At 36.1% G+C, this 14361-nt stretch overlaps 1 protein-coding gene across 2 annotated transcripts in view; it reads left to right on the plus strand.

The window, feature by feature from the left end:
- Positions 1-11718, plus strand: part of Clca2 (chloride channel accessory 2) — a 33505-nt gene extending 21787 nt beyond the window's left edge. The window contains exons 10-14 of one of the 2 annotated variants that reach the window (XM_046443145.2): positions 338-562; positions 1907-2177; positions 5060-5230; positions 8565-8798; positions 9905-11718. In XM_046443145.2, coding sequence (XP_046299101.1) covers positions 338-562; positions 1907-2177; positions 5060-5230; positions 8565-8798; positions 9905-10341 — 1338 coding nt within the window. In that variant the 3' untranslated portion in view covers positions 10342-11718. Of the gene's footprint in view, positions 1-337; positions 563-1906; positions 2178-5059; positions 5231-8564; positions 8799-9904 lie in introns of those variants that run through there. The other variant, XM_058579013.1, reaches the window with a different exon arrangement.
- Positions 11719-14361: the final 2643 nt, after the last annotated feature.

The following is a 14361-nucleotide window of genomic DNA, read 5'->3' on the forward strand; positions in this document are numbered from 1 at the left end:
AAACTGGTGTGAATATACTTTGTATACAACCAGAGATATGAAAAATTGTGCTCTATATGTGTAATAAGAATTGTAATGCATTCTGCTGTCATATATATATATATATATATATATATATATATATATATATATATATAAAAGGATGCTTGAATTAACGACAACAAAATATTTTAGCACCACTTATATAATATTTTGCTTTGGAAAAGCATTTTTATATGAAAATTTTATATGTCAAAATTAAATGTTTTTATTCTTGCAAATTTGTTTTTGTTTGTCGAAAAAGGAGAAATGATCATTTATACACTAGAAACTTTCACATATATATTCTTTTTAACAGCTTGAAAGCATGGGTGAAAATGTTAGCCCTTACCATCAATTGAAAAACACTGTGACTGTGGATAACAGTGTGGGCAATAACACTATCTTCCTAGTCATGTGGCAGACCAGTGGTCCCCCTGAGATTGTATTACTTGATCCTACTGGAAGAAAATACTACATGAATAATTTTATCATCAATGTAGCTTTTCGGACAGCTAGCCTTTTGATCCCAGGAACTGCCAAGGTAGGTGTTAAGGAATTATTTATAACAACACACATTTATAACAACATTTAGCCAATTGACTTTCAATTGAATCACATTATTAAATTTAGTGTGTAAATGAGATTTTATTTTGATATATCAAAACTTTAAATTTTATGAAAAATTTTTGTAGATGTTAAAAACTTAAGAGGAGCAACTAAAATATATTGCGAACTTCACATAAAAACTTATAACTCAAACAGTGGAAATTAGTATTTCTACTAGTAGTACAAATAATTTTTTTCTAGTTTACATCCTTCTCTATGTAATCCATATGGACATACTTTTCTATATGCTTAGGAAAAATTCTCTGCTTAAAACTTATAACATGAACAGTGCAATACACATGCTTTTGAGTACCTTCTTGGTCTTGTAGGTGATTTACAATAAGAGGCCATGAAAGGAGTAAGTACCAAGGCACTATCAGAGCATACAGAAGGGTGGGAAGGAGAAATGCTTTCTGGAAGTGAGGACTTTAAAATGGAAATATGGGGAATAAAGGGGCCAGAAGGTAGATACAGCACATAGAAAGGCTCAGAGAAAAAGAACATTGCTGTTCGTAGTACTGCAAGTAGTTCAATATAGATGAACTCCAATAGAACATTGCCTGGGAATGCAGGTAAAGGAGGAAGTAGGGAATGAAGAGCCATGTCAGCAAGAGCTTTGCAGAATAAAGGTAGGAGGGGCTTAAATCCTGGTGGTAAAGGGGAACCACTGAAAGTTTCAAGCAGGGCAGTGGTTTGATTAGATCGGCTCTTGTACTGCTTGAACTCAGTGCCTTATCACACACTATCCCTGCCTCCATCGCTGTTGGCAATCTCTTAACTGGCCTTGACTCTAACTGGCATCCCTCCAATTCTTCACCTCCTTCAGAATGATCCTTCTGAAACGCAAATCTGATCAACCTTTCTTGACCTTCCTCTCAATTACTTTATGCTCTGATCCTATTGAACTTTTCTGCAGCTCATTGAATCCTTTTCACATCTGTGCACAAGGGCAAACACTATTCCTTTTTCTTGCTCCTTTTGCCCAACCCCTTTGTCTGGATTAGGTTCCCTGTATCAAAACACCATAGAAATATTTTTGATGTGGAGATTCCTGACATTCATCTGTTACTAATGTTATGATTCCAAAACAAGAATAGATAGGTGATCTTAATGCTCAAATGAGACTTCACTAGAAAATGGCAAAGCACATGAATTCCAACAAAGAAGACTGTGCAGGTGATGGCATCTAAACTCCCCACCCTTAAGATCTTAGATGTATGCTTTAAAATTGTTAATTTTTCCCCTCACATTTTATAAAACGAAAACCCTTTGTTTGCAGCCTGGGCACTGGATATACACCCTGAACAATACACACCATTCTCCTCAGGCCCTGAAAGTGACAGTGGCCTCCCGTGCCTCCAGCTCCACTGTGCCCCCAGCCACTGTGGAAGCCTTTGTGGAAAGAGAGAGCACCTATTTTCCTCATCCCGTGATAATTTATGCAAATGTAAAAAGAGGGTTTTACCCCATTCTTAATGCCACGGTTACAGTGATGGTTGAGCCAGAGATTGGAGATCCTGTCATGCTGAAACTTTCTGACGACGGAGCAGGTAATGAGGAATGTCATGGTGCTCTACATGTTCACGAGAGTTGCCACGTATGGTGAAGTTGCATTGATATAAGCCTACTTAAATTTTTTTAATTCAATTATTTTTATTTTCCATCTCAAATTCTCATAGAATCACTGATACACTAAATAGCTGCAGGCTAATTTGAGAAAATAGTCTCTATGAGGCTCTTCAGAGTGACTGTATCTTGATTGTAAAAAGATGGGAGGAAGCCACTGAACTCCTTGGTCTTGACTTCCACATGGCCAGTGACGTCGGACACTCTTGCTTCATAAGGTCACTCATGAACAAAATTGTGTATCCTTGTGATGTGCCCGTATTTCTCTCAGAGTAAACAGTTTTACTGGTTCACTGAAATAATTAGACGGGACAGCTAAAACATAGCAAATGAAAACTCAAGAAGGGATATGCAGTGACAGTTAAGCCATATTTTCCCTTTGGACCCAGTTGTGAAAAAAAATCGGAAATTGAACTGTGACTCATGAGATGGCCCTAGACTATTCTTTGGCCAGGTAGCTGAGTTGACAAGAGGAAACAGCACATCTTTGGCAATGCCTTTGATGTGTGTGACTTGGTCCCAAAGAAGACCAGGCCAGCAGGTTAGTGGAATCAAAATAGAGATTTCCCTACCACTGGGAATACCAAGTAAAATAAGAAATGCTAATTCAAAGCTCTTGTTCTGCATAAATGGAATTCAGAGCGCCATGTTATACAGTATGGATAGCAGAGCATCTGACCAGGCAGACAGCAGCACTTGGACTCTTTCTGACTAAATTTTTAAAACTCTTTTGTTGTTCCTCATTTCTTGTTTCCCATTCTGTTCTTTTCCTAAACTAAATTCTCAGAATGATAATAGACCCTGAAGTCTATATTGGTAGTCCCAAATATTTAATGTGCTAATAAAACCACATACCTCTGCTCTGTTATTTTAAGTTGATATTTTTCAAGATTCTTGGTTTTGGCAGCCCTTTTGTAGTGCAGCTAGCTTACCACAGCAATCATGTATAATATTTATGAACAAAGTTCATTCAGAGGACTGTACTTCAATTTCATCTCAGGGGGATACCAAGAAGTTTTCTTGTTTGCCTGTTGGAATGGAGACAAATGAACGTCTCATGTTCTGATTGCTTATGCGGGGCCCGAGCTTTCATTTTGTAGTGTACAGTCCAAATATGCACTGTGCAGAATGTTTCTCCCTTGCTCCAGCCTGTGAACTGGCCTGGAGAATAGATCCTGTTCTCCTAGGGAAAGTCACCTGATTCAATTCAATAGGCTTTTATATTTATTCCATGAATCATTTCATTTGTTTGAAAAATGCTACTTAGACATTAAGTGTAAATTTAGTCTGTATCCCGACACTCAACACACATGTGCATAGTTGTCTAATACTTTCTGTAATGGAAGCAGTATTTATCTGCAAAGTAAAATTAATGAATAACAATAAATTGTATTTACAAAATGCTTTATAATTTAACAGTGTACTTTCTCATGCATACTCTCAGGTAACTATCACAGCAACCCTGTATGATAAGTTATCCCATTTTACAGAAATAAAAGTGAGATATTAAGCTTCAAAGCTACTAAGTGGCAGATCCACGTCTTAAAGCCAACTTTCTTAACTCTCAAGCCAATGGTCTTTCCCCATTTCTTTCTGCCTCAGCGATTAACAGAGCTGGCAGTGCTGACTGTGTGATGGAGAGATTTTTCTTTGAATTTCTCAACAATGTTAAACCATCTTATTAGTCATTAAATCACTAAATACTATACTCTTATTTATTTCTAATAGAAAAAAATTGCTAATAAATACTATACTCTTATTTATTTCCAATAGAAAAAAAATTTGCTAAATCTACCTTGATAATAAGATGTTTAGCACTCATTTTATTTAAATATACTCTGCTTTTCTCATGTTAAGGAGCCTGCTTCTGCAGTAGGGAAGAGGAAGATTCTACTTTATCAATGGTATAGTGCTGGGACTCAGGGCTGGGAGTGTGGTGTGAGAACTGAATTGACAACTGGGATAGGAGAAGCTGCTTGTCCAAAGAGGCCACCTGCACTTGAATGGTGAATGTGACTTGTACTTGGCCTAAGCTGGTGGTCTACCTGCTATTCTGGGGTCTAGGTCTTCCTGCCATTCATAGACTTGGCTCTGAATTGAACTGCTCTCTAAGGATCAGTGCAAAAGGAAGGGAGTCTAGCACTGGCAAAGCTATCAGCACGTCCCCTGAATCATGGCACTGTGGACAGAACCAAAGCTGCCAAACTCCAGGTTATCAGTCCTCTTAGAATCTAGAACAATTCCATGTACTCTCTAATGAGGAAATTAAGCAATTCCATACAATTTTATCAACGACCAAAGTTCTTCTGTTTTTGTTTTTGTTTTCTTCCCCCCCAACAGAGATTCTTAATCAAACAGCTTCAGGTCATTCACAAACTCTTGAAAATTGTATGAAAATGTGTATATGTGAATACATATTTATTTCTTAGAGGCAGAATATATATTATTTCAAAAGAGTTTATGACCATAAATAAGCTTAAAAATACACTTGGTTTCTAGGGAAAACTAGTATCATTTTCAATGATAGGAACGAAAGCTTTAAAGATGATTTTTAAGTGTTTTATTAAAACTGCAGTAGGTACAACTCACTCACCTTTAGAAAATAATTTTTCAGAGGCTAAAGAATAACAGGAAGAAATTATTGGACCCTTAGTCTTTAGTTACCTCATAAAATAAAAAATAGCAATAATCATGATAACAGATACTAAAATGAAAAGAATAAGAGGAGAAATGTTATTTTAGTAGCATTAAATATTAGCAATCAACTATGATGACAAGTATTGACATTGAATCTTTGTCTATACAGGTGCTGATGTTATAAAAAATGATGGAATATACTCGAGGTATTTTTTCTCCTTTGCTGTAAATGGTAGATATAGCTTGAAAGTGCATGTCAATCATTCTCCCAGCGTAAGCGCTGTAGCCCACTCTGTCCCAGGAAGTCATGCTATGTACGTACCAGGTTACATAGCAAATGGTAAGAATGATTAGTACTGTTAATTTGAATAATTTCATTTCATGTACATATCTTTGATGAGTGGGTGTGTACTGGGTGGAGCAAAGAGGAAGGATGAGAAAGGAGAGAGTTGTGAAAGAGATGGAATTTCAAAATTCTTTATACTTATATCAATATAGTGTGTTGACTGTCTCCTCAATACTCAGTGAGTCATGGTAGCGGATATTCTGATAATAGGTCATTCCCATAGACCACTCCTACCTTTATTTTAGTAATCACTGACCTCTTTCTTGTAACAATTTCACCAGAATTACTAAGAGATAAAGAGACTTGGGAGTTCTAAGTTCTGGCTCCTATATTTTCCCTGGAGAGGATTAGAAAAGAGAAATAAGAAAAGTTTCTAGCAGCTAAAAGAAGGAAGCAAACAGACCAAATAATCTACACAGGAAATGAGTTTCTGAATAAGTACAAGCTCAGATGTTACAGACAACAGAGTGATTCCTAAAGGGGTTCTGATTTTCTGCTGGATAAAAGTGTCAAATAAATAGAAGATGCATATTAAAAAAAATAAATACCAATATTTTTAGTCCCTGATGGGTAGCAATAGTTAAAATATAACAAATACAAATATATGATGCTGTAGTCTCTCTAAAAACAATTTCAAAATCAATTTTATAAGTATTACTTATGTACTTCAACAGTTATAATTAATCACCTGGACCATTCCACTGTACGATTCTATAACTTTTTTTTTTAAGAGACAGAGAGAGAAAGATAATTTTTTAATATTTATTTTTAGTTTTCGGTGGACACAACATCTTTTATTTTATTTTTATGTGGTGCTGAGGATCGAACCCAGCTCCCCACGCATGCCAGGCGAGTGCGCTACCACTTGAGCCACATCCCCAGCCCGATTCTATAACTTTTTTGCTCTGTGTGTGCTTCTCATTAGAAACTAATCAAGATGCTACAATGGATTTGCATCTCTTTTTTTTTTTTTGGTGTATTCCCTCCTACATAATTCATTCTCACCTATACTTCAAATATTTTGGGTTATTTCAAAACCATTGTAAGTGTATTTGCAAGGTAACACGGTTTTATTGCATAGGTATGATATCATATCTAGATATAATAGTTTGTTTCTAAATAGATATTCCCTTTGTTAATTTATACATAATAGTTTTGAAGGCCTACTAGGTGATTGATTGGCTTAGAAACTTGGGATACCAAATAGAAGAGATGATTCTTATCAAGGAGTTTTTAGGCAACTGACTGGTCTGTGTATGTCTTTAAAACCCAGGAGTTTAAAGGATACAAATATCAGTATCTAGTGTACAGCGAGATTAGAAGTGTCTTGCCATGCCTATTTATGAATAGCATTCACTTTCTCAGCTCTTCTTGGGTGATGACCTTGAACACACACTTCTCTGGCAAATGGGAGCTGCTCTATTTTCACACCATCAAAAGTCCAGACAGAGCAGCACCTGCCCCCTTCCTTTTCTCTCCCAAGGCCACTGTCTCTGCTGGATCCACTCTGGATTCCAGCCAAGGGCCTTGAGAACCTCTCTCTCACATGATCACTTGCTGCTATCCTCTCTGAGCAGTATTTGAGTATGTTTTATTACCTCCCATAAAAAAATTAAGTTATACATCACCTCCCAGCTATTGTCCACTTCTCTACTCCCTGTCTTTCCATCCCTTGAAATTAATCAAAACCTGCTGACTGAACTTTCTTACCTCCTGTTTACTACTCTGCCTGCCACAATGTGGCTTCCACTCAAATCACTCCACTGGAATTGCTCTGACCCTATTTGCCAATGGCCACCCTGCTGCCAAGTCCAAAGGTCACATCTCAGTCTTCATCTTCCCTGATTATCAGCAGTGTCTGGTAGCAGACTGAGCTCTTCCTTGCTATTTCCTGGTTTCCATGATGCCATAGTCTCCTGGTTACCTCTTATCCTCTGGAATTTTTTGTCAGCCTCTTTTCCAGCTCCTCCTTTTCTATAGGTGCTTAGTCTTGATTTTTTTGAATCTAGTGTCTGGAGCCATAGTGCTAAACTGTGACTTTGAGTAAGTTGCCTGCTTCTGAGAGTCTCAGTTTTATTATATATATATATATATATATATATATATATATATATAAATGGGGGTGATAACTGTACTCTCCTCATAGTTTTGCTAAGAAAATTAAACATTTGACATGCATAAGGTACTTAGAAAAGTCCATAGCACATAGTAGGTACTAAATATATACTACTTATATTATACTTAAAATTATTATTAGGTTATCTCTTTAATCCATATGGCTTTAATAATATCTACATGTCATATCCTCCAAATTTATAACTTCAAAATTACTAAATCTAACCAAACCCCTTTTTGAGTTTGAAATTCATAGATGACAGGCTCTTTCATATTTTTACAAAAATTGTAAACCTTGTTACTTAATTTTTGGTCTCTTTTTTCCTGGGAGCTATTTTTTTAAACCATCATTGTCTCCTTCACTATTCCATATACAAATCTATTATCAACTTTTGTTGACTTTGTCTCCAAAATACATCTTGAACTGCCCTTTCTTGCCTCCTTTCACTGTTCTCACCCTTCCCAAGCTGCCATCTCCTCTTATCTGAACTATAGATGGCTCTCTGAGTGGCCCCCTTGCTAGCTATACTTTACTTCAGTCTCTACAAAGCAGCCAGAGGCTAAAAGGTCCTGCGTGAACTTCTCTCCTGTCTCACCTCAGACTATTCTTTCCCCTCTTTTTATTTTGTTTTATTTTACTGACTGATTGATTCGAGTGCTGAGGATGGAATCCAGGGCTTCACATAATACTAAACAAGAACTCTACCACTGAACTCGACCCTAGCCCTTTTCCTTTCTTTAATTTAATTTTTCTACCTTGCACATCTCAGAATTTTCACCCAAGCTCTTCCCTTTACCTAGAATTGATTTTTTTTTTTAAACCTCTGCTCTTTCCAGGCCTGATTGCTCAACCTTTAGGAAAACTTTAAATGTCACTTCCTTGATACCATTCTAAATTGTGGACTCAGCACTCTGCCTTTTTGCCTTCTTCACTCATCACAATTTGTAAATGAATGTGTGCTAATACGATTAACAAAACTGAAAATTCCACACAGTATTCTTTTTTGTCACTGATTACTGGCACAGCATATGCCCTCAATAAATACTTAAGGAGTGAATAAATGAATGCATTAATGAATTATTGGATGCATAAACTCAGTTATTCTAAAGAAGTGGTTAAAAGGGTTTTAAAAAGCCTCTTAATAATCTGTTAAGAACAAGCTGTTCAGGAGATTTTTAATTTGTCTTTTTTGGTGATTCTTTTGTATCTTAGGTAATATTCAGATGAATGCTCCAAGAAAATCAGTGCGCAGAAGTGAGGAGGAGCAAAAGTGGGGCTTTAGCCGAGTTAGCTCAGGAGGCTCCTTTTCAGTGGTGGGAGTTCCAACTGGCCCCCATCCTGATGTGTTTCCACCATGCAAAATTGTTGACTTGAAAGCTGTAAAAATGGAAGAGGAAGTGACCCTGTCTTGGACAGCACCTGGAGAAGACTTCGATCAGGGGCAGGGTACGTTTGCTGGTTTCATTATCTATTTTTCTACAAAATGGTATTTCTAATTACTATGTCAAAGATTAGTTGGGTGAAAATAGCTTCAGGATTTAGAGCTTAAAAAGCTACAGAAAGTTGCCTTAAAAAGTCTGTTGACCCAGAAGTGAAGAAGCCCTGGTAGACTCACTGGCATTAGTCACACAGAAATCTCCATTGGGGACATAAACACCACACATTAAGGTGGCCAATTCAGCAAAACTGTGTTCTGCATTACAGAGCACATGCTTCCAAAAACTGGAAGTAACTAGTTTTCTGAAAATTCTCCAATGAATATTTATTCATGTGTTTATAAGTCAGATTTAGGGGACCATTTCCTATGACTCATGCAAACCTTGATGCATTTTCCTCTCCCAATTCTGGCCATCATTTTTGTTACACAAGTTGAAAGCAGTTCCTAGGTTGGGGTCTTTCTTGCCCTTGCTTGGATGTACCTTGATGGAGTCCCTTCCACTTTCCATTTCTAAGGCCAGTGCTAACTTCCAGGCCTCCACCCACTATATCTTTTTCCTATTTTTTTTTAAACCTGACAGTCATAGCACCATTTATTGAGAAATATTTGCCACCCCATAATTAATTTGAATTTCACCTTTATCATATGCTAAATTCCTAAATATATTTGACCTACTTTATAATATAAGTTTATTCACATATTAGTGTCAGGGTTTGAGTTCTTGAAGCATTGGTTTAGTTCTTCTGCACCACTATCTTTCAAACTTTGTATGACCATTTTTATCATTTATTTTCCATATAAACTTTACAATAAGCTTCAGTATTGTGAAGAATCAGAGACACTGTTAATAAAATCACATAAAATTTCCATAACAGCTTAGGGAAAAATAACATCTTTATTATGTTACATCTTGCTTTCAAAAAACACAAGTCCTCATGCCCAGGTTTTAGTGTGGGTTTTTAATGTAATGTTTTAAATTTTTGCTCTTATATTTCTTTTTATGTTGATTCCTAGACATTTTGACTTTTTCATTGCTGTTCTCATTAGTCATTTTTAATAAACTAGAAAACTTCTCAAAGTGACTTAACACCTCCATTTATTCTTTTAATTTCAGCTACAAGCTATGAAATAAGAATGAGTAACAACCTACAGAGTATTCAAGATGACTTTAACAATGCCATTTTAGTAAATATGTCAAAGCTAAAACCTCAGCAAGCTGGCACCAGGGAGATGTTTACATTCTTGCCCAAACTTTTCTTAAATGGACTTGAACCTGATGGAGAAACACAAGAAAGCCACAGAATTTATGTGGCCATGAGAGCAGTGGATAAGAACTCCTTAAAGTCTGCTGTATCTAATGTTGCCCAGGTATCTCTGTTTATTTCTCCAAACTCTGCTCCTGTACTAGGAAGAGATTCTCTTATAATGAAAGGAGTTTTAATAGCAATAAGTTTAATAGGAATCATTTGCCTCATTATAGTTACAGCACATTATACTTTGAATAGGAAAAAGAGAGCAGACAAGAAAGAGAATGGAACAAAATTACTATGAACAAATACACAGAGTACCTTCCTTTTTTGATAAAAAGGCCCATGGCACTTGCATTTTGCAAATATATAACCTCAAAATAAAGTTAACATAAAACTGTATTAAAATGCATTGAGTTTTTGTATAATAGAGATATTGTTTTTACATAGTTATTACACATATTTTTGTAATAGTCATTTTGAGGGGTGAATTAGAAAACCCTTAGGCTTTAGTTATGGGAAAATAACATTAGTTATTTTTCAAGGTAGTGTCTTTAAAAGCAAAGGCAAGGGCAAAGTTGAATGAGAGTTAAGAAAAGATGGTTTTATTGAAGTGAAAAAAAAATTTCAAGTAGAGAAACAGGAGTTAGGCCTGGATTATGCAGTGTAACTCTCTATATAAGGCACTTGTTTAGTTACTTTGATTAATCTTTCATTTTTTCTTATCTGTGCAGAGCAGGTTGCTTGTTCATGACTGACAATCAATCTACATTATATATATATGAAGCCACTATTGTCAAGTTCTGTATCTCTTGCCATATGGTTAAAAACAATACAGATCAAATCCTACCACTAATGCTCAAAGAAATCTTTTTTTCACTGTAAATTTAAAAGGTGGTTTTTATCCTTATCTCTTCCTACTGGTTTTCTAACAAAGGTCTATTGAATTTATTGTTTATAAGTTTCTATTCCCATCAAAGCAGATTTCCAAGTTAGTGCTTTGGGAACAATTGAATAAAAATGGTTATCTCTCTCATAGGATTTAAGTAAGGAATGAAAGACATTATTTTGTGCTTATTTTAATACATATATAGACCATATACTTTTATTCTATTTCAACCTAAGAAGAGGTCAGGGGGAAAAGATTGACCTTTGGAAATGACTATCATATTCTGTCCTGTGGCTAAATAAGAGTCTAGAATCCTTTCTCTATCTAGGGCAGGGAAAGACTGCAGCACAGACCACAATGAAATAAAAATTACTTTTCATCTGACTTTACTTTCCTCTAGTTTTTAAAACAGTATTGACCAAAGGGCTTAAAATTTTATTGAATAAATATGAGTAATAATGTAGAAGAGGTCTTGGTTTTATAACTAGGACCAATTAAGAATGAAAATTAGATCAGTTTGGGGTGGTAAGGAAGGAAATGTGGTGAGTTGTGACAGGAAGAGAACACCTGAGGAGAGACTCAGCAGGGATGGAGAAAAAGCAACCATCAAATCTCTCTGCCCAGGCAGCCTCCAAGTAATTTATACTGCAGCCCACATCTGGCCTATTACCTTCTGAGTCTCATAGTGCCTAAGTCTTCAAGGAAGGAGCCTCAAGACTCTTGCAGTTCCTAGCTTTGGCAGTAAGTCCCTCCTCCCTCTATTGCTACTATACCAACTAGTATGGAATTTGCTTTTCTATGATTTTAAACAGGGCTAGTAAAATACACATCCAGGTCTGTGGTGGGTTTCAAGTCCTCAGACATTTTTTTTTCTTTTACAGACAGAAAGGTAAAGAGTTAAATGAGTAATCAAAGTTTTGTGCTGGTGAATGGCAGAGCTATACAAGGTAGAGCCAGTTTCCTGGACTTTTCCCTTGCTGTGCTTATTTAAGAAGGTATAGAAAGATGCCAGGATTAGGCCTTAAAATTCTTAACTATTTTAAGATCAATTAACAGGGAAGAGAATATAGCTTTAAAGTAACTTGGTTTATCTGCTTTTCTTTTTTTTCTTCCACTGTGCCAGTGGAGGAATGGAACAAATAGACTTCAGTCTAGAACTTAGTGAAGTGTAAGAGACAAAAGTAAGGGATAACAAAGATGTAAATGAAATGAACAAACATAACAGGATAGAAAGTGTGATTTCATGAAGTGGGTCAATGTAGAAAAATGCTGATTTAGAGATCCTAGCTATCAATAGGACAGAGTCATTGTAAAGGCCCTGTTGATCTTGAATAAATAATAATAATAATAATAATAATAATAATAATAATAATAATAATAATAAATAGAGACAGAGAAGAATTGAGCCAAAGAGAATGAAGGACTGTGAACTGAAAGGGGAGACTGTAACAATACCAGTAGGGAACTTTAACATCATGCTTTCAGCAATGGACAAATCATCCAGGGAGAAAATCAGCAAAGAAACAACAAATTTAAACTTCTCCAAAGCACATGGAACATCCTCAAGAACAAATCATATGTTAGTCCAAAAAGCAAGTCTTAACTAATTTGATAAGATTGAAAACATCAAGGATCTTTTTTGACCAAAATGGCAGAAAGCTAGAAATCAATAATAAAAGAAACTTCAGGAACCTTACAAATAGATGAAAATTAAATAAAATTCTCTTAAATAGCCAACAAATAGATGAAAAAAATTAAAAGGAAAATTTAAAAGTTCTTGAGACAAACGCAAATGTAAACATAACCTACTGAAACCCATGTAACATAGTAATATCAGCTCTAAGAGAGAAATGAACTGCACTAAATGCATATCTAAAATGAAGAAAGATCACAAATAAACCTCTGAATGTTGCACCTCAAGGAATTAGAAAAAACAAAAGCAACTCAATTCAAAAGGAAGGAAATTATAAAGTTCAGAGTAGAAATAAATGAAATAAAGCCTACAAAAACAAAAGATCAACAAAATGTAAGAGTTTTTGAAAAAAAATCAGCAAATCTTTAGCTGCACTGAGAAAAAAAATCAAAGATGTAAAAGAATACATGACAATAGTATATTAGTCCATTTTGTGCTACTAAGATGAAAGAGAATTCCTGATGCTCGGTAACTTTATTTTAAAAAATGAGGTTTATTTTGGCTGACAGTTCTGATCTAAGATTAAAGACTCACATCTTGTGACAGCCTTATTGCTGGCAGAGTCCCAAAGGAACACGGGCATAATGTGGAAAGAAATAAGGATCAGGTGTATTTGTGTATGTATTTCTGCTGGTCTCTCTTCCTCTTCTTATAAAACCATCAGTATTCAATCATGAGGGATCCATCCTGATGATCTTATCTACTTCTGATTAATCATTTCTGAAAGGCATCACCTTTGAATACCATAATCAGATTAAGTGTCCACTTTCTTAACTCCTCACAATGGAGATAAATTTCAACACATGATCTCTTGTGAGACACAAACCACATCCAAACCACTTAAAATACACAGAATTTTTCTGATGCCACAGAAATACAAAGGATCATAGGAGAGTATTATGAACAAGTTGGATAATCCAGAAAAAAAGGCCCTGGGCATATACAACCTACCAAGATTGACTGCTGCAGTCTGGCTGGGCACAATTCAGGAGCCACTTGTCAAAAGAAACGAACTTTATTTTTAGAACCACACATGCCAAACAAAACAGCTCCTCAGGAAAACCCCTCAGAGCCCAACTGCCACCACCAGCTTCCCACAAGCCTCTCAACCTCCCTCACTCCTCCTGCTCTTGAGGCCGATTGGCTGGGTCGCATGGGCGGAGCCAAAAAAAGTCCCCCAATGAGCAGCTCTGTAGTCTGAAAAGGCGGGGAAACAGCCCAATGAGCATCACTGCAGAGGAGCCAATCAGCTAGAAGTTGCTGGGGCCACTGTGAGCCAATCATCAGCTGGCAGTCTGAAAGTTTGCTGGGGCCCCTTGCGCTGTGGCTCTCAACAATTGACCTATGAAGAAACAGGAAATCTGAACAGAATATAATGAATAAGGAAAATGAATAAGTAATTGAAACTCTCTTATCAAAGTTCAAAACCTGATGACTTCACTGCTGAATTTTACCCCAATACATCAAGAACTATTGACAATTCTTCTCAAACCATTCCAAAAATTAAAGAGAAAGGAATACCTCCAAACTCATTCTATGACGTCAACATTTTCCTGATCTATAAACTAGACAAGGACACAAGAAAAAAAGAAAAATACAGAGCAACATCTTTGATAAACATAGGTAGAAAATTCCTCAATAAAATATTAATAAACTGGCCAGTAGCACAGTAGCACATGCCTGTAAGCCCAGCAGCTTAGGAGGCTGAGACAGAAGGCTCACGAGTTCAGAGCCAGCCTCAG

Source organism: Marmota monax, unplaced genomic scaffold (genome assembly GCF_021218885.2).
Source record: "Marmota monax isolate L192 unplaced genomic scaffold, Marmota_monax_Labrador192_F-V1.1 WCK01_AAM20220418_F8-fsc00046, whole genome shotgun sequence".
NCBI lineage: Eukaryota > Metazoa > Chordata > Mammalia > Rodentia > Sciuridae > Marmota > Marmota monax.